Raw genomic sequence first — 26058 nt, forward strand, 5'->3', positions numbered from 1 at the left:
GCAAATTTTCCCACGTGCCATAATTATAGCTGGGGCCCCGGCTCGGCCGGGAAAACTCACCGATTTCCTCACACGCAATATATATGCCCGGCCGTCGGCTGAACTGGTTTCAGTCTGTTGAAGAAGCTTTTCCGGTGTACACCCCATCAACGCTCTACGTCTCGATTCGTTTGTAAGGGACGACAACAGGGCAGCAGCAGCAGTGTTTGTTGTGGCCGAGATAAGTGAGTCAACATTTCGGTGGACGGGGTTTTGTGCGCAACAAGTTGGTGGTATCTGGTGCAGTCGCAGATTTCGAGGATAACCGACACCATGATGGACAATACTGCGAGGAATGCAGTGAATTGCTGAAGATAAGTGTGGAATTGAAGGGTGTTGAAAACAATTACGTGAAGTGAATAAATTGAACAAAGCTATAAAAAAAACAATCAAAAAGGACTGTAAAGCCTAAAGTGTTTGTGAGCAAGCCTCGAGCTTCATCAATCAAGTGGATATCGAATTCCATTCTTCTCGGAGCAGGACCCCACAAAGTCAAGGTAAATGTTTGGACGGTTCGACATTTGCAAGCATTCCCACACACTCCAGCACCAGAGTTCTGCTGGAATGCTGTTAAATATCAGTGTCCGTCCCACACAGAGTGGGGTAGCTATCTGTGATAGCACCCCCAAAGAATCGCACAACAAAGAATCTTATAGCAATCCGCCGTGCTAGGCGAGTGGGTGGGAAAGCTTAACACCCACTATGCAGTATCACAAGTATTACGTGGACTCGGTACCCATTGCATTGGTTGTACTATCAATTTTGGCACTCCCACGCGTGCATTACTTGTTTGTTCATCCTTGATGGCAGAACTTGGGTACCGCATTGGAATGTTTGAGGTCTGTTTCACTCGAAATAGCTTTGAATTGAGTTATATCTTTGTATTCACGATTTGATTTGAGGGAGGGTTGGAGTTTACTTCTCTAAAATTTGAAATGATTTGTTAAAGAATAAAAAAAGCTTGAAAAATTCTGATCCCAAGCGCTGCTGAGAAATTGCACCCCAAATACTGAGAAAGGTAAAATCATCCAGCGCAGCGCTTCTGCGAAGACAGCATCAAAAAGTCTACAAGTTTAAACTCATGAATGGAAGTTCGTCAATGGTCGCTGCGCGAGATACCGGTGTTCGACACGCACCGTTGAAGCTGTTCCAAGTTGAAAGGATCGTTCAAGCTAAATGATGGATGTCTCAGATGATTTGGCAGTCGGGCCTAGTAGGAGGGGTTTGGGATAATTGAGCAATCGATGGATTTGTATACAAATCTCTTAAAACAACGGAATAATCTAAAAAAATACAAAAAAAAATATTTTTTTTGTCTGAACCGAATTCAGTTGCGATCGATTTTGAATATCTTGATTCTTAGGTCTTCATAGTTTTTTTTATTATGCTATTATGAAAGACTAATTTTGACTTAAAATCTAGACACATAAAAAAACAGATTTAAAATAAGGGCTATTTCACAAAATAATCGATTTACAAAAAGTTTTAGTACCCTCACAATATAATCGATATTCAAAAAGTTTTAGTCTCCTAGACAACAATATGTAATTTTAGTGAAATTTTCCTTATACTTTGTTTACTTTCCAGGATGACCAATTTTGATATGTTTTGATGATTTTCAGCTAAGAGACAACAATTCCAAGATCTTATGAAAAAAAAATACAGGCACAATTATTAGTATTTTTTCGGGCAATCTCAGATACTTTTTGATCTGAGCAACTTTTTTTTTTATTTTGACCCGGGCTAGGATATATAAATCTTTCTAAAAAGCAAAAAAAAAAATCTTTCTACTGTGCCTAAAATTGTGACTTGATTGTAAGGACAAAATCTAGTCGAACTTGTTAATTTCCTTCATCAAAATAAACTAAAAATGAGTAAACAAATTTAACACTAAATTGCTTAAACTCAAGTGAGCCACTAGCTTAAACGACTAAGCCTCCCTAGTCTACCTTACGAAAGCAGACAGGACTTGCGTCAGCGCGCAAACTTCTTGCCATCAGCGGCTTTCACGGTTTGAGGAACGTATGCAGCAGCGTCCATCAACGATTCTTTGATCTCTGGTGAGTCGCTAACGATGGGTCTTTGCGAACAAACCGGGAAGATTGTGGAATGCTTCCACTTTCTTTGTTACGAATGGTTATATTGTTGCATTGCCTTGGCGTTCCCGATAGCGAGATTCCTACTCGAAACTAGTTGTCCAAAGGCTTGATTGTTGAAGCAATTGTAAACCTCTCCATCCACCCCGGGATTCGAACTAACGACCTTTGGATTGTGAGTCCAACTGCCTACCAGCGACTCCACCGAGACAAGCTTTATTGTTGAGGGGAATTTGAGGGACATTTAGGAGGCGTGATTTGTGTGGAATGAAACATAAATGAGGGTTGATTATGGATTGGATTGTATTCTGATTACAATTATGAGAATCGAGAAGTTACCGACCTATATGATTGGAAGTTGAAATTATTCTGCTTCAATAGAACAAAAACAACTTTCCTAAGCTCGTGTCTTCTAAAAAGCCACAGAGCAAGGAATCGTTCTTCCAGTGAAAGTGAACCAGGACTTCTACGAATTCCCTCCCGACCTCTTGCGGTGAAAATTGGCCATTTAATCGCACGCGAAACGCCATCTCACTCGTGTCGCCACGTGCACACTCGATCCAGAGATAATGAGGTTTGTAACCTTTTCCCACAAGTTTACCCCATTCATGGACAGATTTATCCCGAGAGAGCGAACGCAGGCGGATATCCTGCGTAGCCTGGCAAAGATTATCTCCCCGGGAAACCCGGTTCAACCGAGCTGCACGTGTCGCACACCAGACTTGACGTGTGACCTTTGCGGTTGTTGTTGCAGAATGCTCTGAGCTGCATAACAGCCGAACTGGGTTCTCTAATTAAAACTAAAAATATTGACATTGCCTACCCACATCAAACTTGGCATTCCAAAGCAGTCAGAAGCAGCAGTGTTTAATGTCTCAGCAAGGAAAAAGAAACACTTTCGAAGATAAACAACCAACCGCGTAAATCTCTGCATTCCATTTCGACTGGGAAAGGCAAAGATTGCATCTGTGTTCGACGTACCCATCCTCCAAAGATGTGTAAGTAGCTGAGGAAAATCGTAGGAAAATGAGAGGGAAAAAAACGTTCCACTTTTATGATCTCCACTTCTTTCACGCAAAAGCAAAGAAAAACGTGCTCTGTAGCGCTTCAGGTAAGTGCGCGAGGAGGTCGGAAAACATCAGAACGCGCACCCATACCAGCATTTCGTCGTGTGAAAATCTAATTAAAACCACTGCTCACACACAGTCTCAAACGAAAGGAATGCAACCAACTTCGAGAGGGAAAACTACGATCGCATGGGAGAGGAGACAAAAAAAGTCGTTCCCCAGAGGAATGCGAAAGACACACAAAGAGCAGCCGAGGAAAATCGAGAAAATCAACATGTTTTCACCCGGTGGCAAAGAAAACACTTTCCGAGTGACAACGGCACTGCAGTGTGAAATGCCATTGCTGAGAGGGAAAACTCGTCGGAAAATTCTTGCGCTAAGAAGGATGAACCCCAAATGGAGCTAACTTTTCGGAATGCATTAACCTTTTGAAATGTTGAAATTATCGAGGAAAATCCTTGAACCCGTTCGAACTTCCGGAATGTTTTTTTTTCAACCCACCCTCGGAAATGACCATCCGTCATCCGTGGCGCACCGCTCGTACATTGTTCGAAATTTACAACTGAAGTCACTAAGCTAAAACACTAATTACCCGCGGTCACAGTTTATTAGTCGAGCGCCAATATTTGAGGATTTGATGGTTTGGGAACGAGGTCAGATAAAATTTGCTGAATGCAAAAAAAAAAAACAAATCGTTAAAATTTCGTGACTGTCACGGCAGTGCCACTGACTGTTTTTCTTCTGTTTGAGGGAAAGGTTAAGCAGCTATTGATTTATGGACTTTCATTTTGTAGAGACTTAATACTGTGCACTAGCTTAGATTTGAAACATTTTTTTAGGATGAATTTTATGATCACAGCAAATTAAAGTTGAATTTTGAAATTACCTCTTTTTCAGTAATATTACTCAAAAAATGTGTAAAAATGTGAATCTGATGAAAATTTACCACAAACTGATGAAAATTCACCAATTCCTGATGTAATACTACACTGTTTTGACACAAAATCTGTCACCATTTCCTGATGATTATTACCATCATTTTTTTCTGTGAATGAATTTTAGTTCGACGCTGTTCTCCGCAATCGTTCTAAATTGATAATAAGTGACAAAAAATACAATAGATGTCATGTTGTCCCTTGTTGGAAACATAACAATAAGTCATGTTCAAACTCAATAAATACTTCCTGAAAAATAAAGAACAAAGCTTTAGAAAAGCAAAAGAAGTAACTTTTTTTTTTGTTGAATGAAAGTTGATAAAAGTGACATCCTTAACTTTGGAAAAAAAGGCCAGTCTTAGTAAAATTTTCAACCAACCAACGCAATTTGAATAAAAATGCAAAATCATTTCTTTTTTATTTCTATTTGGTTCCAAATATAAAAAATAAGGTATCAATTTTTCAGTACAAATAATCACCTTTTCCATGTCAATTTCTGATGTTGCTTATAAGTTCAAACTTTACACAAACCCCTCTTTTCAAATGCACACACGATTTCGCTTTGTCAACAATTTCCATTGCCCCGATTTCAATGGATCTCGTCATGATTCAATATTCCAATTCCGTGAAAATCCACTTATGTACTCTCGCAGCATCCCCCTTCTGCTAAGGGTGGCTCGGGGGAAAAGAAAAACTTGTTTAACGGCTGGTCGTACATGACAACTTCATTAGTACCACACACGTAGCGTTCGACTGACATTGGGCCAAGTAAGCATTTCCTGTAACGCGCTCCAGGTGGCACTCGAATTGAACTGCGCATTTAGTGCGAAATGTGCATTAGTCAGTTCATAACAAGCTTAGGTACACAATTTGCTGAAACGAACACAATTTCTCTATGAGAGCGATTTGATTTGAAGCGTGGAAATCTCTTGTGAAATTGTTAAAAATACAATTGGCAAAGAAGCAGTATGACACATAAATTCAAAAGAATGGCCTTCAGAGCAAAAGTATAAATTAAAGATACAAACAAAAGTTGAGCCGAGTGAAAATGTTTGCAAACAAAGTCGTAGATTTGCAGTCTTAAATAAAGGAAGCAAGAATCAACAAAGAGCCAGCGAGGGGGAAAATTAATTCGCACCGGCTTCTGGTTCATGCTCGAATCAACAGTCGGGATGTGCTTGATTGGAGGAAAGCGCGAACGGAATAAATGGAAACAAATCGCGAATCGCGTTGCTCTGTGTAACATTGAATCGCAATTAAATCGTTCAGCTTCCCGGCTTTCGAGTGATTTCGATTTTCTTTGCGCAATTGTGAAAAAAAGAAATGCAAATCGAAGTCGAGGAAAGTCTTACCTTCTTTAAGGTAATATGTCTAGTTTTGATCCTTGAGAATTAAAAAAAAGTGAAAATTAAGACATTTCTTAAGATCCTTCATATTTTAAACTGAAAATTGATGTCAAAAACAGCCCACCTTACCCTAATTTTGCGTAGCAACGCCAGCACAGATCGAGCGGGAATATAATACACATAAAAGCATTTGTTAATGCTCGCTTTTCCTTTTTTCCGCCAGTCACTTTGCCTGTTTGTTGGATGGGAGGCAAAATCTTGGTCCGAAGTTTTTCTTTGGTCCTATCGGGAAAATTTCTTTCTCTGGCTGTGTTACCGGGAGACTTTTTGATGGCTTTTGTAATGCGTGCTATAAAAGTAAGAGGAAAGTATAAGCATTAAATTTTATTTATTGTGTAACTGTGGGAAGTAAATGGCTGAAATGCATTTACTGTAAAAACTTTGGACTTGAGGTGGGTGGACATGAGAAATTTGAATAGGAATTTTCACTTTTTAAAATTAAATATAATTACTTTAAAAACCGAGCTCACAAAAGTAATCTCCAAATACATTTCCATTTTCTTAGCTCATAAAAAATAAATACGGCTTTCATTGATGAATGCCAGCTACATAAAAATCAAATTTACCCGGCCGGATTAGACCAGATCCAGTCCGTTTGGGACTATCCCAACAGATCCACCCCCCACCCATAAGACAAATCACGGATGATAAATGTCGGAATAATCCAGGTCTGGTTGGCAACTCCCCCGGAGGGGCCCGGCTGGTGAAGCAACACGAACCGATAAAGTAGATGAGAAACCGTAAAAAAGTTCACCCGGGGCATAACGCAATCACACTTTTCAAGGGTGGTGCTGGATCAGCAAATCTCTAGCCGGGCGATGTTGCAAGGGAAAATTATTTCAACTTGAACTGAACTCCGTACCAACCGACAGACGCAACAAATTGACGGTGGTTAAAGTTGAAAAACAAATTTTCGTGGCAGGTCAGAGGGGGGGCACGGTGAAAATGTTGGGAAAATTTGGTATGTTGTTTATTCAAGCTCGCCTATGTCAGACCGATTACAAGTCATGTTTAACTTCACCTTGAAGGTATGTTAATTTACATCTTTTATGTGTAACTGGAATTTTTCTTTTTTTTAAAATAAAATTACATACAAATGAAGGTATTTTAAATTTTTAAATCATCTGTTTTCACCACTGTTTTTTACTGTGTGTGCTTGTTAACTTTTTCACAACCATTTTAAATCACCAGGTGGAATTTTGCAACCAACTCGTGATTGTGGCAGATGGAAAACGAACCAAACCAAAGTTTCATCCAGCGAAAAAAAAAGTTGTTTATCTAAACTGGACTGGCAGCTCTGCCGGGCTGGAAGCCCCGGAATGTTGGGTCGAGTTTGATTATTAAAATCTGTTTTCTGCGAAATTTCCCTTCGATGATTCAATTAAATGCCTTTTGGGAATTTTGTCTCATAATGCGTACTTGAACAGGTAATTGCAAACAACGTAGCCAGAACCAGAAAAGTTCTTCAGAGCTGCAAATTTTCATTACATTTTTAATTCACGAAGAATCAGGTGGCTCTTCTAGAAAATAATTGCAAAAAACCGGGAACACGCCATCGGCGAAGGTAAACCCAGCCGCTTCAAAAGCCATTAATTTCATTTTATTCAATTTTGATACGATGTGTGTCAATGGCATGGCTGGTGGGAAGGTTTTCAACGTGGGCTCAACCTCGGGAGCCTTGAATTGATGTGGGCCGCGTAGGAAAAAAACGGCTTTGGTCTCGCCTAAAGAGGGAGCCAACAATAATGAGAATAAAATAGAATTTTCCCGGAATTTCTTGGCTTGTGCAGGGCTGCGGCCATGCCCCTGTCGGTTTTCCGCGGTATTGTGTTGCCGTGACGGATGAAGGATATGTTACAAAGTATCTCGTTTGATGTTGCAATATATTTTTCAGTTAATTTTGATTATCTCGTGGAAAACACCTGTTGGCTTTTACCTAGAAATGCATAATTTCAGTCAAGGGTATTTGCTCTCAACTTTTAATTCAATATTGGAAAATTCCTCAAAATGTAATTATTATGTAAATCTCGCATGAACAAAACGTAAATCAAGCCACCTAATAAAAACGCATTCACAAACTTCATTAATCTACCCCATCCAACCGCAAACTGGTGGTGACGAAACACGAAATTTACGTGTCACGCACGATTTTATTGCGCGCGCGACTATTTCGAACGCGCAAATCCGTTGGCGCCAGTCCCACAGAGGACAGCCATGTGGCGACACCAAACCGTCGACGACCGCCCCGGTAGAAAAATTACCCTAAAATCGAAGCTCACCGATAGACCATTTCGAGCGTAGCAAATCGTAACTTTCGTACCTCACTGCCCTAAGCCGGTTCGCAACAGTGTTGCCAGCAAGCGCCGAAACAGAGCGTGTGATGACAAATGGACGCCATTAAAATAAATTCATTCACATATGTGCGCGTGCTGGTGACAGGGTGTGAGTGTGTGTGAAAAGCTGGAAAATTCACACACTTAAATTTAGGGGAACTGCAAAGATTTTTAGCACAATGAATCCATAAATTTATGTTCAAAGCATTGTTGAAATATTTTTTTGATACTAATAATTTTAACATAGCTGATAAATTCATTTTTTTTTTCAATAGTTGACCAACTAAAGAACCGTCAACCCTACAGCTGAGAACAGCTGTACTGAGGAAAAAATAAATGACTCCTGTCAACACTGTCTCTAGAGAAGGGTATGCAGTTTGACCATAAAGTTTTAATGCGTTCCCCACTAGATCAGAAATTCAATGTTATTTTTTCCGAGGTGCGTATAAGCCTTACAGGAAAGCGTGGGAAATGCTGAGGAATTTCAATTTCAGCTGATCTGTTTTAGGACCGGATGTTTTCAAAATTATTAGCTTTCCAAACAACGAGGTGGGTCGCAGTTGTTATGTAACGATTCTAGACCAACTGGAAATAACCCCATCACAACATGCTGTTATAATTAGCAAAGCAAAGTTCATCTACTCCCTTTCCCGATACTTTCGATAACATAAAATTCTCAACCCCCCGCAGAAAATATCCTCTCAATCAAGGTAAAAATAGGCCAATCGAGTAGGTGCTCGGTAAAGTCTGACTCGTTGAAAGTATTTTTAAGAGTTAATCTTTGTTTTCCCATTTTCTCCCCGCGAGCGCGTTTGTTTTTAGGCTGAAAATATATATACAACACCCAAAATATTTGCGCTCATCCCCCTCCCCAGTTTGTGTTTGTGGTTTAATTTTTTTTTTGTTTGGAAAAAAGGAGGAAAATTTGTTTGCGAAAAAAATCCGCAAAGTCGTGTACAAAATGTTTACATCACCAAGTTTGTCGGCGTCAATGATTCTCCAACTGACATATCCGATTCAGCTGCTTTTTATAAGATTATCATGAAATTTGTGTCAGTTTTGCTTTTGCCACAGTCATTGTCATCTCAGCACGATCATAATAGTTTTACATTATTGGTAGAAATGCAAATAATGTTAATAAGTCACATTAAGAATGGTTTTTCTAGAGCTCAACAAATTAGTAGTTATGGAAATTATTTTCATCAAAATTTGCGACAACTGCACTTGAAAATTTCTAGAAATTTAATTTCAGGTGATAACATCATTTGACAGTGTAGCCAGAACTAATATTTAAACTATAATTGGTTTGGGACTTGTCAAATTTGGTAGCTTGTTTTTGTTATTTTTTCAATTCCTTCAACATAATTTATCAATAAAGGTCGCAGGAAAACTCAATATTAAAAGGAGTATTTCAAAGAATTTCAATGTCGGATGTATGGATGTATAAAACGTGTTCTGATTATACAGAAAAAAAACCCATAATGTTATGCTCGTATGCCATTAGGCAAAGTTGTTGTTATGCAGCATGACATCTATATGGCCATTAAAAGTCGATGTAAAGTAGAGTTCAAGGTTTGCCAAGGTTCGAGCGACCTCTTCTCGGCTGTTGCAGCAAAGTGTTGGACGGGTTTTTACCCGCACTCCATTTTCCGGAATCGACGCAAAGTGTTGATACACGCAGCGCGTGGTAAATTTTCACGCCTGGAAAATCTCCGACGCGAGCGGAATTTCGATCAATTTTCATTTGGACTAACGAGCTAGCTACCATTAGTGGACGAGTTATGTAGCTCGGGGTAGTTCGAGAGCTGCTCGAAAAAGGTTTTCTCTCAATTCAATATTAAAAGTGCGTGCAGCAATAAATTTCAAAAAACTGCTCGTGTGGAATTACCCAACAGTTGACCGTAGTCTTTGTAACATTTCAACGGTCGCCACGCCGCCGCCGGACCTTAAGATGTTTGTAAACAGAGAATGATCAGTGGTGGCCACTTGTGGCCGGCTCAATGACTTGACAAGATCTACTTCCACACTGTCTGTGTCTACTCTCATTGGGGGGGTGGAAAATCACCGAATGGGCGAAGATTTTCCTCTCTTCGAGTGGCGCGCCAGAGGGGAATCTTAAAGGTTAGGTAAATAAAAGTTGCGAAAACCCTCAACCAACTTGGGGGGAGCGAGTGCGCGAGATTCCATTCGCATTCCATTCACTTGACTCGCACAAATCACCACCGGATACTGACTTACCCAAAGTTATAAGGGGGTGTGTGTGTTCAGACTCAAAAAAACTGAGAGTAAAATCTGTAAGCAGTTTGACGAGGTTCTGGTTGAAAGCTAGTTGCCACTTCAGGCTGTTTTCCCCTATTTTTTATTTCCTTCGAGGAGAAGTGAGCTTCCCCTAAAGGAAAACAAGTTTGAGACACTGTTTATAAACAGGAGATTTTAAGATGTGGTTAGTATCGAGCTCGTTTCACCGCGAATTAATTATTTGACCCAGTTTGAGTTGGACAAAGCGCAGCGTTTGCCTGGGAGCTGCTCTAAAACAGCATCAAATGTGGGAGTTGATAAATTCCAGCAAAAGTCAACAAATCTCAAGAAAGCCAAAAGTCCCACCATGATATCGTCATCATAGCTCAGCTGTTTTACGACGTCATGCATGCCAGTGGGTTCTGAGAAAAGGCTCATGGGGTTCGTGGGAAAATCTTCAGCTTGGGTAGCTTTTTGTTTCTGTAACTAATCATCTCATATATTCATGAGTGCGTAGCAATCTGAAATCTTAGCCTTTCACCTTGAATTAGGTTCCAAATGGTGGGTGGGCTGACGTTCTTGGAAACGCAACCCGATCAACGATGACGTTATCATTAGAAGATGGAGTGGATGAAACACGTGCTTCGAGACAGAATCTCTGGCAATAACAGATAACTCTGAGCACGAGGAAATCTTCTCTTAGAGATTCTGAAAGGCACGTTTTTGCTACTGAAACCTAAGATTTTCAGCTGTCGTCTAAATTGATATCATGTAATCACCATTTTTTATCCAACACTTTCCAAGATTGCAATACATGCATCCTTCTGCAAAACAACCATGTAATCCAGCATTACTCAATGTCACACACATGCTACCACCTCATCTTAAAAGACCTTGCCTCTTAAACCCCTCCTGACCAACGTTCAATCCGTTGTCCATCGCCACGTGATTCGGTTAAGCCACTTAACGGACAGCAGCATGCTTCCCAGTCCTGCACAGATACTGGCAGCAGCAGTGGTTAGCTGACTGGCTAACCCACCAGCAACCGATATCCACGAGGCACCACTATGTTGACACACGTGGCCCGTTCTCTCCTTTGGCGCTCTTGGGTTTCGTCGGAAGCATAGTGTCTTTGGGATTCTCTTTATTTTATTTTGTTTCTGGATTATCCAGCCCAAGAGCTGCCACAGCAAAAACGTGTCACTTTTATTGACATCTGAGCAATTGTGTGGGATAGAATCGTTGGAGAGGAAGAATTTGGATTTTATTGGTGTTACCTCGTTTATACATAATAGTCAGAACTGACTAAAAAGTCGACAAAGCAAACACACAACCCGTCATCTGAATGGAGTAGCTCCATTCAATGGGCAAAAGGGGAGCCAATGTTGACACACGTGTCGATACGTGACGTTGTTCGCTGACCAGGATTAGCTCTTGGCCATCGTTAGTTAACCGATTCCAGCAATCGGAATGCTGCTGCACTCGTTACGATTGATTTTAACTCTGTACCTTTTTTTCTCTCATTCTCGTTGTTCCAGATATCGTTCCGCAGCAGATCCACCCCCAAGGAATCCGCCATGAAGACGGAGGAGAAAACGAACGTACCCCGGGTACGGATAGCGGTCCTCGGGAACATGAACGTTGGCAAATCAGGTAAGAGCTGTCAAAGTTCGACGCAAGTCAGTCCTTAAAATACACAGAATGATTCATCGGACGTGCCCGTAAATCTCCGCCGTTTTACGATCGGACATTGGCAGGTGAATCTCGTGGCGAGAGTACAAGGGGATTTGGCACGTTCCGCGGCCAAGCCTACACACGTGTTAATCTGCGTGTGGCCGCGGGGGTGTGGCCCCTTACTGTTTACACCAATTACAAAACGTGCAATTTTACGCGAAGGTGATTCACGGAAATTGTTTTGGACTTATGGCGTGGCAGCGTTCGCACGCGCTTGGACATCATTTTTCAAAATAAAGAAGATTTGTGGCTGTTCAAATTCAAACGGACAGGGCTTCCAAATTTTGCAGTGTTGGAAGTCTCACAACATGGCAGGTTACACCCATTTTCTTTCGAATTTTCCTCCTATAATCTCGTTAAGCGATTGCAACAGCTTCGCCAATTCGTGCAAGTTCATTGTGCCCAAAAATTATCGCCAGCCCGGTTTGACACGTTCATTACAATTTCCCCGGAAATCGACACCAGCGCTACAACGCACATAAATTTGCGCCGTGGAACTTTTGATAATTGGAGGTTGGTGAACTCCACCCCCCCATTCCTGTTCAGGTCGGAATTATCAACCACTGCCAATCTCGTTCCATATAATAATGGACCGGCTGTGTGAGCGTCGATTATTCCGCAGTATCGATGCGGTGAACCAACAATGTTGCGTGCCCACCAACTCTTGGGGGTGGTTTACGGTGAAGAAGCATATTTATTAGCTCTAAAACCGCTGTCACTTTGCGCAAACAGGTGTAAAATACCCAGGTGCACCCAGGTTAAAAGCAAAATTGACCCTTTGGTGTAGCCGAAAGTGCTATGAACTCCGGAATCGTTACTGACAGCTCCGGTTGAATGCGGGGCTTGGTACAATGAACCAGGATGCGTGGGAGCTGCTGCATACCGATCTTGGGCCAGGGCACGTTCCGATACCGGTGCGTGGACACCGGACAATGGTTCGAGATGTCGATGATATAGAAGACGGAATGCAAAAATAACTGCAATCAGACAAATACGCCTTCTTCCATAAATAAATTGCTGGAACGAGCATTACACTCACTGGTGACGGAAAGACGGGTTTCAATAAGAGTTTTTTTTTTTTAACTTTTCTAAAAACCGGAAGTAATCCCATCTCGCTGCATAAATTCGTCATAGCTTGTCCTTTGATGATCTCTGCTCAATCAACACGCTTGAAAACTTTTTTGCCACATTTAGCACTTAAGGTACCATGAAATTTGATCTTTCACCATCGCGCCAACAAAAACAAACACACACAGAGCGAAATGAAAATACGGTCTAAAGTTCCGTCAAGTGATGATTTCACTCATTGCTTGCACTGGGCCAAGTTTTCCCGCAAGTGAGGAAGGAAAATGACAGGGCTCAAAACAAAGCGGGCATCATTTGGAACTCCAATCAAACCGCATGGCACCTGTGCCGTACTATATTTAAACCAACCGGGATTTTCCACGGGGCAAGCAGTCTCTCGGACTTGCCAATGAAGAGGTCGATGCCGATCAATCAGACCAAAATAAGTACCCACGCCGTGTCAAGAGAAGGAATTTTCGCGCGGTTTCTGCTACCGCTGGGATGGTTGGAGAAAAACCATCAACATTTGCACCCGAGACTCGGAGCCAAAATAAACATTTTCATTTGCCAAAGTGCGATGGCACGGACGCACTTTGGCACCGATCCCAGAGATCGGTCGTTCCGGTGTGGTCAGTTCCATAGCACGCTGGTGCGGCCTTTTGACGTGTGCGCGCACTTGGCGCTCGAAAAACTGTCCAAACAAAGCGGACACCTGGCCAAAACTGATCTTCGCGCCAGTAGCCAGGAATGGTTGAATGACGAATGTGCTCGATGATGGACGTTGTGTGACTCAGGCGAGTTTTGTTTGTGAATGGAAACACGGCGATCGGCTCGATGTATTTCTGGAGCTACATCAATGAAACTGCGTGTTTAACCCTGAGATTTTGCGAAATTGAGGAAGAACGGTTGAACTTGATGCACGAGCTAGAAAGCAGATGGTTTTGTTTAGCGCCATTAAACGCTGGTGTTTACGGTTCAGTTCGGGACTTCCTGTTGCAACTATTTGCAAAATGTAGGTGACATTGTGTCTAGAAATCTTTTCGATTTTTTACCCTGACTTTTTTTCATAAACTTTATCCAATTTAAATTTTGGTGGAGACGCCTAGCTGCTCATCTGTTAATGAAGAGTACCTCTAATAAAACAGGTCAATAATTTTAGACCAAAGCTATTTTCCATTGTTTACAGTTTCCCCTTGCAATACTGTTTACTTTCACGAACTCGGCATCAACATGCAGGCGTCCCCCTGTTGACAATTGTAACACTTTGGTGAGAAGTCATTTTTCCTGATTTAGACATTCAATCAAGCGAGCCGATTGTGCCCAGTGTACAAGAAGTCTTGTTTACCAATAGCAGCATCCCTATTGGAAGTACAGCTTCAGCTGACTTCCCAAGCTCTTGGCAACGAATCCCCCCCCGCGGGAGGGATGAGAGCGTGTGTTTGGGACAAACTGTGTCACACGTAGGATGCCGTCGCTGTTGACGACGACCGGATGTCCACGTCTGAGACACCCTATCGGCGGTTGAAGGAGTGACAATTGAGTCGACGTCTTTCACTGGTGGCACACACACACTTGATTGACACTAAAGTGATATACTGACTGGGGGTGTGTGCACTGAGATGGAAAATGGTGTGCTTTGTATGTGTGTTTGCAGTGGACACACCTTCTTCTCGAGTAATACCTTTCTTTTGTTTGTTTAAATGTCAGTGAAGAGTATTGTTCACAGTATTTTAATTGGATTGAGCACGCTTGCACTGGAATTAATTAAAAAAAAAACACTAACATTTTTCTCGAATTCGGAAGATTTCACCGGTTTTTCAACTATTTGATTTGTGATGTAGGAAACAAATTTTGATTAGATTTTGACAGATGATTTACCGAACTAACTACTGACTCGCTTTGCAATTTTTAGTGCCACGTTTTTAAAACGAGTTCAATAAGATCTAAAATCAAATCACCGTGCGTCTCCATAAAATGAGCTTCATGAAGTCAAACTGAAGGAGACGCATGATACTTTGAACTTTGAACTCATAAAAAACCACAAAGTTTCCCACCCCAATAGGTGGATTCTGTCTCAAAGCTGTCACCGGCCTTGTCGTGGAGTGGCAATTTATGGTGCCCAGCGGCACTGGAATTTAAACGGTCAGCTCTCCACCGACTCGGTGGTTGCCCTCCCCACTGGTCATGACGGATGGTGTCGTGACCATGGTGGGTGAATTTCCTCCCAAAACCCGGCTGGATGGCCCCGGCACCGCATATTAGTCTTTGACCCAGATTTTTCGCATTTTTGCCGCTCCGTGCGATGGCCCCGCACTGAGTCACCGTTTTCCCGTGCCGAAATGATATTTACCGTGAGTAATGAGCAGATTTCAGTGCGCTGATATGCGATGGTAGGTACGCGTGGCCCGCGGGAAAACGGGTCTCGATGAGGTCACTCACGTTTGGGCTGGGAGACCTTCAAACGAGCAATTTGTGATGATTAAAATTGAGAGATAAAATTGCTTGGTCTAGGTCACCAGACTTGAATACATTCCGCTTGTATTAAATAGCATCGACCTTCGATGTAATCTCTTGGGACTGAAATCTTAGCCACGTGCATCACGCAGGCCACAGATTGATCTACTCTAGCCTTCATTACGATGATGAACACGCAGAAAAGTTTGTCCTAAATCCGGTTGGAGTGTGTATGCAATTGAAGCGTTTTCCCGCAATCCGAGACAGGGAAAATTAGCTTGTTTGGAAAGCTGCCATTAGTACAGCCGTACAGGAAAGGGTTGTTTGCCTGTTTGATAGCTATCACAACAAACACACGATTGAGTGGGACCTTCCCCGAGGGGGAGACACCCCGCTCATTCACTGGGTTATGGGATTACACAGGTGGCACCGCGACGTCCGAAGGACAGCAAGTCGGTTCGTGGCACTGACAAGGGTACTGTTTTTACAAACTTCATACCCTCTTGACTCTTCAGCCCCCCAATTTCCACTGAATTTCATCCCAATTTCCCCCCCTCTCTCTCTCTCCCTCTTCAACAGCCCTCACAGTGCGATACCTGACGCGGAGGTTCATCGGCGAGTACCGGTCCAACACGGACCTGCTGTACAAGCAAACAGTCACGCTGGACAGCGGCGTGCTGGACGTGGAGATTGTGGACATCTCGGCGGAGAATGGTGATGATTTCCCCGTGGAGCAGATCCAGTGGGCGGACGCGTGCCTCGTCGTTTACAGCATTACAGACCGAACGAGCTACGAGTACGCCCAGCGGTCACTGGCCGAGCTGCGCCAGCTGCAGAACTCGCCCTCGGCCTATCTGATCGGGAACAAGGCCGACCTGGACCACTTGAGAGAGGTGAGTGAAGGTTATGCGTCTTATCTTGCAGCGTGCCCATTTGGGATTCGCTGCAATGAAATTAACGAGATTCGAGGTGAAATCACCTTCGGTAAAGTGCTTTACCGCGAAAACATAATATTGGGCAACCTTCAGCCGAGCACATCCAGATGTTGCACTCTTGCTCTACAATGTGTTACAGGTGAAATTTCACTTGAAATTTGATTTCCTCATCAACGAACCGATAGAATGTTAAATTTGTCTACAAAATTGCAATAATTTCGACAAAAGTCTGCTAGAATGTGAAACACGCTGGCATTTCGGAATTGCACCACGGATTTAATCGAGTCAGTATTGACCAGCTAGGCGTGGTGTTGACTTGGGCGATGTTTAGTATTTTCTCGAATTTAGAGAATGGTTAAACTAGTTACAACTTCTAGAAACTACAACTTCTAGAAACTCAAGTAAAAGTAAAGAAATTCTCAGAAATTTACAAGTTTTCCAAACTTTCCCTCAACTTGACACCCTGCAATATCGGATGTTGATGTTTGTTGCACGCATGCCATTGCACACACATGTCTGTAATGAGCTTCGATGTACTGCCCTGATCCCCAAGCAGGTTTGTTGGCGCCACCTTGCCCAACAACACCAGAGGGATTACACCATCACCGTTGGCCTAGTGCGTGGAAAATCCTCCCTGGAGCCGACCTAATCCGGTGCGGTCACGGAAAAGGCAAATTTCCTCCCCAAAAAACACAATTACCCCGTAGACTCATCGCCGCGAGTGTGCAATCGCGACCATCCATCATGCCAAGCGTGCTGCCTCAATTTTCAAGTTTCTAGGCCGACGCCGAAAGACGCCGCCGCCATTGATATCTCACTGTGTTGATGGGGGCAATTAATTAGGGAAAAACTGATCGGCTGGCACTAACCCTACCAGCAAGTGGCTGTGTGTAGCAAACATATATTGAACCTGCCAGATGCCGCACACAGTGGCCGCCGCCACAGTACAAATGGCTTGTCTCGTCTTAGTCAAGAGGCGGCAATGAAAAACTACACGCAAAATAGCGCGTGTTTTTTAGGTCAACTAAGTCATGCCCACTAAAGTTACCGCGGACGATGATGTCTGGCGAGCGTGCGCTTGCGGGGATTTTCCGACTATTTGCTCGAAAACGGGGTTTTCAGCACTTTAGTGTGATGATAGTTGGTGTACGTGGATATTGGGGTCTGGTACTGAGCGATTCTCTAGAAAGTCAGGTTTATAATGATTTCGATTGCGAAATAGATTTTTGCGAAACTTTATCTCACGTTCAAAACACTTAAATTATCAGGTAAAACAGTTTTTAGCGAGAAAATAGTTTAAAATTTAAGCCAATCCTGTATATTACATTTTTTTAGGTCTTTAGTTTAAGTTAAACTTGTCACGTACGTAACATGCATAACGAACAGTTTTCGAGACGGATTAAAAGTCACAATTTGATGGATGATTGGCTAACGAATTAGCCAATTTTTATGTGTACACTGTACAGATTGACAAGTTGTGCTGCTTTTATCAAACAAAAAAAACCATGTCAACGTAAATTTCAAATAAATCTTTTTTCAATCAATTTTAGATCTCTTAAAAGAATTTAAATTGATTTATATGATATGATAAATTGCATAAAAAAATAAGTTTTCAAGAGTTTTCTTGTGAAATTTTTTATATCCATTTTGACGCTTTTTCACAATTTCTATATCAAAAAGCAGCTATTTAAAACTGAAATTAAACAAATTTCAAGAATATTATAGAGTTGAAAACCCAGAGAATTCCGTACCATTTGCATTTGCCTGCCGCTGATCGGAATTAATTATTATTGCCCTCATGATGACTCTGGGCTGGTTCTACTCAGGAAAGTGGACATTTCGGATTTGGCCAGCAAACGGTGTGACCCACATACCGAAAGTATTATGGCTGATGTGGTTTGCAATTAGTATTGGCTTAACGATAGCTAGCTCTCGTCCGTTCGTCGGAATGTCATGCTAGCTACCTTTCGCAAAACTACATTTTATCCATTAGCTCTCTGCACCTCAGTTCTGTATAATAGTAGCGCTCCGATTGATGGTTGAGCCCAGCCACATACCCTGAAGTCATTTACCGGCCAACTTTTTGAGGCTTGGATGCGACAAGCTATTTTTAGCACTGTGTCCATAGTGGTAATCTTGAATTCTACATGCATCAGCAGGAGGAAGATGAGATGCATCATACTTCAAAGGTTGCCTTCCTGTATCCTGATATTGGATGCGCAGTTCCCCTCCGTATAGCCAAGAATGAATGAACTTGCACCGGATAAGGTTGCACTTGCCTCTTCGTCGTGGAATATTTTGTAATCAAAATGTGCCAATATCGGCCGGCTTTTCACGCAGCTCATGTCCCCGGAGATGGTGCGCACTTTTCTGCATTTGCAGATACCAATGATCGGTAAATCGACTGAAGCACTTTTATATCGAAAGTCATTTCTTCTTCTTCCGTTATTTTGAATACCTCCAACAGCTTGATATTAACAACACTTATTCTCGTTTCTTCCAGGTCCAGGAAACGGAAGGAGCCACCCTGGCGGCGTCCCACGCCATCGGCTTTTGCGAAGTGTCCGTCGCAGACAACTCACCCTCACTTTATAAAGCCTTTGAGCGGTTGCTGGCCGAGTCTCGCGCTCGACCCGTCAAACCGCGAAAGTTCTCCGTTAGCAAAATGTTCGGTAAGATTCGGTTAACCTGACTAACAGTCGTTACAGATGATTAACGTTCTCGATCAACTCTTTTTCTCCTCCGTCTAAACAGGTACCCTCATCGGCAACAACGGAACCCGGCAGTCGGCGGCCACGACAGTCAGCGGTACGGTTGTGCCCTGCCACAAGGGCGAACTGCACAAGTTGAAGCGACGTCCAATGCACCACACGGCCTCGCTATGACCGACATCGACGACAACGACGGCCGAGGACACTGCATAAGGCGGTGGTTTGTTTTGCTGTTTTGGGATTCCGCGGAATCCGACTCCAAGCCGGTGCGATGTACTCCGTAGCAGAGCAGAGTGTACAGTATTTAGTATTAGGTCTAGCCTTAGAATGTGGTTTATACACACACGCACTCTCCATTGACTGACAGTGGTCGGTATCTTGGCGTTGGACGGAGGAATTTCGGCGTACAAGACACGCGTCTTGGGGCTAACGTCGCGCGGGATTAAACAAAAATGTGATTTAAATTTAGCTTTCTGTATACACTACGAGCCAAGCGTGCAGGGCATACTTAACACACACTAACCGTACACATTTCGTAGCATACCCCACCAAACTAGTCCAAACTCACTGATACAACTCTGTGCACTTAAAGGCCGATAATTTCCAATGCAAACAGCCCATCACTTTATCGTTTTAGATAAGGTGATCCCGGGTGAGCATTTACATGTAGTGTAACTCAATCCTTTGTGACATCTCTTGTAATTAAGAAACGCTCAGAAATAAGTCGTGAAAACCTACAAGGACAATACGTAAGGCGCACAACAGCCCCCGGTCGAACGCGTTGGGACTTTTCCACTGTCCTAATTATTATTCCGTGGACCACGTGTACACATATGTCGACTTAATCGCTACTAACGATGAGGGAAAATTTTCCACGGGATAACAACGATGGCGATATGTTAGCGCAATGTAGCGAAAGATATCCGCACTGACAGCGTGTTTTTCTGCGAAAAGTACACGTGAAGAGCACCTGTTTTAACTAGTCCTCCTATAACTTCCCAGATTAAAGATAATCGGATCAAAAATTATAAAATTCAAAAACTCACGTTTCAAACGAGTAAGCCAGGCCTCTCATTCATTCGATTTCTTCATTCATCCCCCCACCGGAATTGAATGATGTTTTGATTGCACGTGTCCAACCGTAACCACCCCCTCACACGCAGCACACTTTTGTGCCAACTCTCGAGCATCGCCACCAACTCTCATCAGTGGTCGATTGTTTCGGAAAATTTTCCGACATCAATGGCGCGGTATTGATATTTCACATACACACACGCGTACGTTTCTGCGGATCAAATTTCCATTTTCATTATTGCTGGAGCTGGGTATTTCCGCAAAATCGGAATGGCGTGATCACCATATTGATGCGATGGAACACGAATTCGAGTGTTCACTTTCCAGTTAATGGGACGTGAATGGAATTAACGCTGCTTTTTTATCTTCCTGGATTTTTGCATCTGTGAGTAACCGTGCGACTCCACTCTGTGAACTTTTTCTAGTTGATTCGATGGAGTCTCACGGTGTTTACATTTTCTAACATTTCTCGAACAAATAACAATTTGTTTTGACACACATATATTGTCAAAAGCAACGCATATAATTTGAATACCTTTTCAGTAACTTTTTAAAGAAGGATAAACATTTCATTCTTTAATCGACTTAAATGTCATCGATACATGTAACCAATGTGATGCAACAACCACTCAGCAGCTGAGGACGACTTTTTCCAAACGACCAGATCGTTCCGCGTGGGAATCTCCAAAACATTTGACGTCATTGGAAAACGACATCTTTTTGTGCAGCAACGTCTATTGTTAGTCTGCAGTTGAGAGATTTGAGTGCTAAAAATATCCGGTTCTGGACTCCAGCAAATCGTAAAATATTTCACAAAACTTTGACGACCACAACCTATAGGTGACGTACTTGTGGAAATCAACTCATTGCAAGGGTGGCCACCTGTTCGGAGGAATGTTACACCCAACATATGGTGCGCAATAGCCTGCAGCCGCCGTCGGTGGTCTCGGGTTGTACGCAAGCTGTCAACGGCAAAAAATTGAATACAAACTACTTCCTTTGAATACAAATTAAATTTTGCTTTCGTTTTTTGATGAACAGTGCTTTCTACGTATTACCAGTTAACAAATTCGGCATAATTATCAAATATGGCTGTGAATACCACTAGTTTTGATTAGAAAAAAAAATATTGTAATCAACTTTGTCTGTTGTAGATGGTTTTCAAAATTTATTTACTTTTGGTTTACAATTTTCTTCGTTCCTATTGATATTCTCGCAAATGACATTAAATGTAAAAAATGAAGACCAGGCCAAATAAAACACATTTTTGTCATAAACCATAACTTATCAATTACAGCAGCTCAAGAAACTCACAAAAGATAAACAAAATATAGCCTACGATGTAAAGAAGAAGTAACTCCCAAATAATCCAGCAAAAATAAATCAAGCTAATCCTACCATATGACACTTTAGACACAAAATATCAAGCAAACTTGGATTTTATACCAAAAACAATATAAAATTGAGATATTCCTATTGAATCGAATCGATTGAGCCTAATGGAGCACAGTGAGGTAGGGTAACTAAGCTATAACAATTATTACTGTTCGTCGTTAGAAATATTTATATTGTACAATGTATTACTAAGATTAAGTCACCTTAAACGTTTTGAGTATATTCTCATTTGAGAGCATCAATAAACGAAATTAAACTGAAAAAAAATTGCATTATTAATTCTACAATATCACAGCTTTACTAAATACAGTAAGAGAAAATAAGATATATTTTGCTTGTTTCCTTTCAATTATTCCCTCAAAAAATTAAGCCCGGTAAGCCTGCTTAACATGACAAAAATAGACTCTTTTTAATTATCATTTTAAGTAACAAAAAAAGTTAATACTGTCCTCTTTTACAAGTGACATTTAAAGGTTTTTGGCATATTTGACCATCCGAAAAAGCGGCTTTCCAAAAATAGAACGACCAAAGCTGCAATGGTTTAACCATAGCGACACTTGTAACATCGACAGTCAAACAATTTATATGCTTTCAATTACGAATCCGTTGAGATGCATGGGACGTTCATTCTTGGAAGTGTAATTATATGACAGTTTGTGGTTATTTCCAGCAGATTGGTTGCGGCGATACTCTGTGAATGCGAGTTTATTTTCGAGAGCTCAGATTAATCCACGTTGCAATGTATTTTAGGTTGACAAACCTTTTTGGTTGAGCTCAGAACACGCGAAAACCTAGTCTTCAAAACATTCAAATCTGTACTGATAATCATTTTTAGCATGTTATTTTTTTTACTGATATGTTGATATTATGGCTTATAATTTGCAGAATTTGCAAGGGGAAATTATAAAAGGAATTAAAAAAAGATTACAAAGCACTCAAATGTTTCCTTTTTAATAAAAATAAAAACAATACATGACCTCAATTTACGCAACACCCGCAATGTCTGAGCAAATAAAAAAAACGGTGGTATTATATTGCACAACGATTGACATTTTCTTGTTAGTTTTTTTTTCTTATAAAAGAGAAAATGCAAAACCTCATAAAGGTCACATTTTAAACGGTAGCATTTAATCGCCTCGGCTGTACCGGCTCCTCTTAATAATCGATCCATGATTAATGCAAATTTTATGGAAAATAGTTAACTTTAACAAAGTGATGATGAATTAAAACAAGATACGCAAAAAAAGGGATGCCTTCGTTTTGATTGTATAACACCTTAAAAAAAACTTTCAACATAAATCTCATAACCAAAAAAAAGGAAACTTACAGAAGCCTCACTGGTCCAAATCGTGCAACAGCAGCAGGACAATATCATCGAGCACGGTAAGATTAGCTAATATTCCCATGTGGTCATTGCCGGCATAACTCTTCACGACAACCGGCTTCTTTTGCTCTCCTGCCCAGTGCTTGCATGCCTCCAGGGAGCGTTTGTTGACAGTTCCGTCGCCGTCGCCGGTTTCATAAATCGGTGTCCCGGTGATATCATCGGTGTTGTTAAAATTGAGGCTAAATGTAGAAAAAAAAAACTTTCAACACTTGTGATCTTTTTCAAAACTCGAATCCTCCTCTCGAATCTTACCTCTCCACCGTTTCAACTTTGCTGCCATAAATACAGTGTACCTCCACTCCGGGTGCGGAAAAGTTTAGCACGTAAGGCATTGCGTCCTGGTACATTTCCCAGCCTTCCAAAAAGTCGAGATCGCTGGAACAAAAGTTTGCGTAACTGTTATGAGATAGTAAGAGGATGGTTTGTAACTTACTTGAAAAACTGGCGAACATTTTCCAGCGTGTAGACACGATTGCGTGTTTTTGCCAACACCGAGTGAGGCTTCCAGAAAAGTGGGCTTGGCATCATTCTGGCCAACGACGGATACGTCTTCTCCATGTTTCCGATGGAACTTGGTTCGATGTACGGCAAACCGAAATCATCTCCCACAGTGTAGGTTTCGATCGATTGCACAGTTCCACCCCAAGCTCCGTTCAGGGAGACCATTCGCTTCACATGTTTGTCCTTCCATTCTTGAGATTGCTCCTGGAGGAAATGCAACAACTTTGGACCTCCAGCTCCGTGAACGATTAAAGTTACTGCAGTTTTGTTGTTACTGGCAAAAACCTGCTCAACTAATTCTTTTAATTGGTTTCTGAACTCAGCATCTTCATCTGGAAATTTAAATCAAATCTTGTTAAATCTACCAACAATTCCAACTCCATTTTACTTACTAGGACCCTTCCTGAAGTCATACGGAGCTCCAAACAATGAAACTCCACGCTTGTAACCGTTTCTAACAAGGGCATTGGCCAAATTGACAAAGTACGCACCGTCGGCACCTTGGGTTGGATCAATCCATTCAACGGACGAAGTGTTGCCCCATCCTGGAACACGGGTCGTAACTCCGTCTGAATTGACAGTCTTTCGTGTATCGTTGTAGTACACCAAACGCAAATGAGACACCAAACAGTCGATGGCAAATGGAACCAAATACTCGCGGTTCAACCAGATATTGAAGAAGTCATCCGTTTTCTTGGCGCAGTACGAATGGGCTGCATTCTGCACGTCTAGTTTGGCCTCGATTTGGCTACCTCCGTCTCCAGGGACTGTAAGAAGAATCAGAATACAAAGATTATCGAATCATATAACTCCAAACAATATATAACATCACGAGTAACTGCTCTTTTGTAGCTCAAAAAATACTCCATTTTGTTTTGCACGTAACTCGGGCGATCGGTATAATCGTCTGATGAAAGTCGTAATTGACACCTACCGAGAATAACTGGAGAAAGTTGCTTGGCCGGATCCGGAGGCTCGTGACGGCGAAGTTTACTTTCGATGCCGTCTATATAGGGAACTTTGCCGAAACCGTACAAACTGGCCTTCGAGATGGGGGCCGATAGTTGGCAAAAAAACAGGACTAAAAGCAGCTTCATGTTGTAATAATCTAGCTTGCAATGGTAATATCATCTAAAAAGAGCTAAGCAAAACAAAATTAGTTCATTATGGCGTAGGTTTGAAAGAATCTTTAGACTTTTTCTTTGGTGAAAGGAGTACTAAAGTTTTTCGTCAGGCACGTTAAGGCATTTTTTTTCGGTATACTGCCGTTCTACGCATAATTGTCTCATGTCATTTTTTGACGATTCTGACTTTTTATCATATTTAAGTTTAGTTTTACGTATACTTTTAGAAAAACAAATAAAATAAAGTACTTTGTTCGGAAAATCATTGAAAACAACACCAAGTCTGTTTGTCCCATCGTTGAACTTCTACGCATAATTGTCCCACCAAGTTTTTTCTATCACGAAATCATGAGTTTTACGAAGCATTTTATCTTGTTTACTTGTTTACCTGCAAGAGGATTACAAATTATGGTGATAAAATGTTAACCGGGGTGATTAGGGACATATAGGCGAATAGGGACCCACGGGACAATTATGCGTAGAAACACAGAAATCGGTCGAAAAATTTCAATCGTATTTTTCTCAGTTGCACTTTTTTGAACATGGGACAATTATGCGTAGAACGGCAGTATAGAGATCAGAAATTATTGGGAATATTTTATTTATTAGATGGACAAGAATCGACACTATCTTAAAACAAATTGAAAGTCTTTTCAAAACCAAAACTAACTTAAAAGCTTCTACCAAAACGAATAACTTTACCAAAAATTAACAAAAATAACGATCGCATATTTATTCAAAACATATCAATGATTTTGGGAAAAAAATATTTTTAACAACCGTAAACCGGGGGACATTTGCGGCCTCCAAAATTAATGTTGAATCCTGATTCATATATTTTAAAAATTTATTAACTGAAAATGCCAATAAATCGAAAGATATTTTTGAAATTTATTTCAATAACACTTAAAACTAATTTTAACTGTTTTCAGCGTAAAATTGTCAGAAGAATCCATTGATGCAGTCTGTTTCCGATTCAAATAAACTTTCTTTGAGAAAATCATGACACTTTGCGGATATTCAAATAATCTTTTCAATAATGTTTTCATATTTATAGTTAACTCACTTTTTCCAAAATTAGTTGAAAACTAATTCATGAGATATTTTGCACACTTCTTTACCAAGCTCAGTATGGTTCCATACCATTTCGTTAGTATTTAATTCGTATTTTTCACCTTGCATACAATCTTGACTCTATCAATGTCACCCCGGCTATCAATCTTACCGCGGTTTACGGAACATTCATATACCAAAACTAATCTAGGGTGTTTTTTTTCGACAGTTTTGCGATTTATCCAGTAATTATTCCCTGGATTCATGGAAATTTAAACTGTTTTGTTCTCTTGAAAAAAGTTTGAATGATTGAAAAATAAAACAAAACAAGCATGCCTAAAAAAGAGGAATAAATTATCAGAAATAAAATATAACAGAAACCTATAATTAAATTGAACTAATTCCCTCGTGATTCTCAATTTAGTAAATTTACGAATTGCTTACGAATGTTTTTTTGTAGATACATAACTTATTCATTTAAATAAATTTAATGATGTGGTCTCAAATTTTA

The 26058-nt window shown here is 41.2% G+C and overlaps 2 protein-coding genes across 3 annotated transcripts; one reads left to right on the forward strand and one right to left on the reverse strand.

Moving 5' to 3' along the window:
- Positions 1–90: 90 nt before the first annotated feature.
- Positions 91–19985, forward strand: LOC120412829 (ras-related and estrogen-regulated growth inhibitor-like protein). Its single transcript, XM_039573436.2, has 5 exons — positions 91–536; positions 11653–11767; positions 15947–16260; positions 18806–18974; positions 19057–19985. The coding sequence occupies exons 2-5, from the start codon at positions 11692–11694 to the stop codon at positions 19185–19187; spliced, it is 690 nt and encodes a 229-aa protein (XP_039429370.1). The 5' UTR covers positions 91–536; positions 11653–11691; the 3' UTR covers positions 19188–19985.
- On the reverse strand, positions 5809–24521 carry LOC120412828 (phospholipase A2 group XV-like). 2 transcript variants are annotated; one of them, XM_052709065.1, is made up of 6 exons: positions 24305–24520; positions 23763–24137; positions 23303–23702; positions 23122–23244; positions 22810–23048; positions 5809–5832 (listed from the first exon to the last, which is right to left on the reverse strand). In XM_052709065.1, exons 1-5 carry the CDS (start codon positions 24465–24467, stop codon positions 22817–22819), a joined length of 1293 nt encoding a protein of 430 aa, XP_052565025.1. In that variant the 5' UTR covers positions 24468–24520; the 3' UTR covers positions 5809–5832; positions 22810–22816. The 2 variants fall into 2 exon arrangements, with proteins under 2 accessions (XP_052565025.1, XP_039429368.1); XM_039573434.2 differs by lacking the exon at positions 5809–5832 and having other exon boundaries at positions 22755–23048; positions 24305–24521.
- Positions 24522–26058: the final 1537 nt, after the last annotated feature.

This window comes from Culex pipiens, chromosome 2, assembly GCF_016801865.2.
Source record: "Culex pipiens pallens isolate TS chromosome 2, TS_CPP_V2, whole genome shotgun sequence".
In the NCBI taxonomy this organism is placed as follows: domain Eukaryota; kingdom Metazoa; phylum Arthropoda; class Insecta; order Diptera; family Culicidae; genus Culex; species Culex pipiens.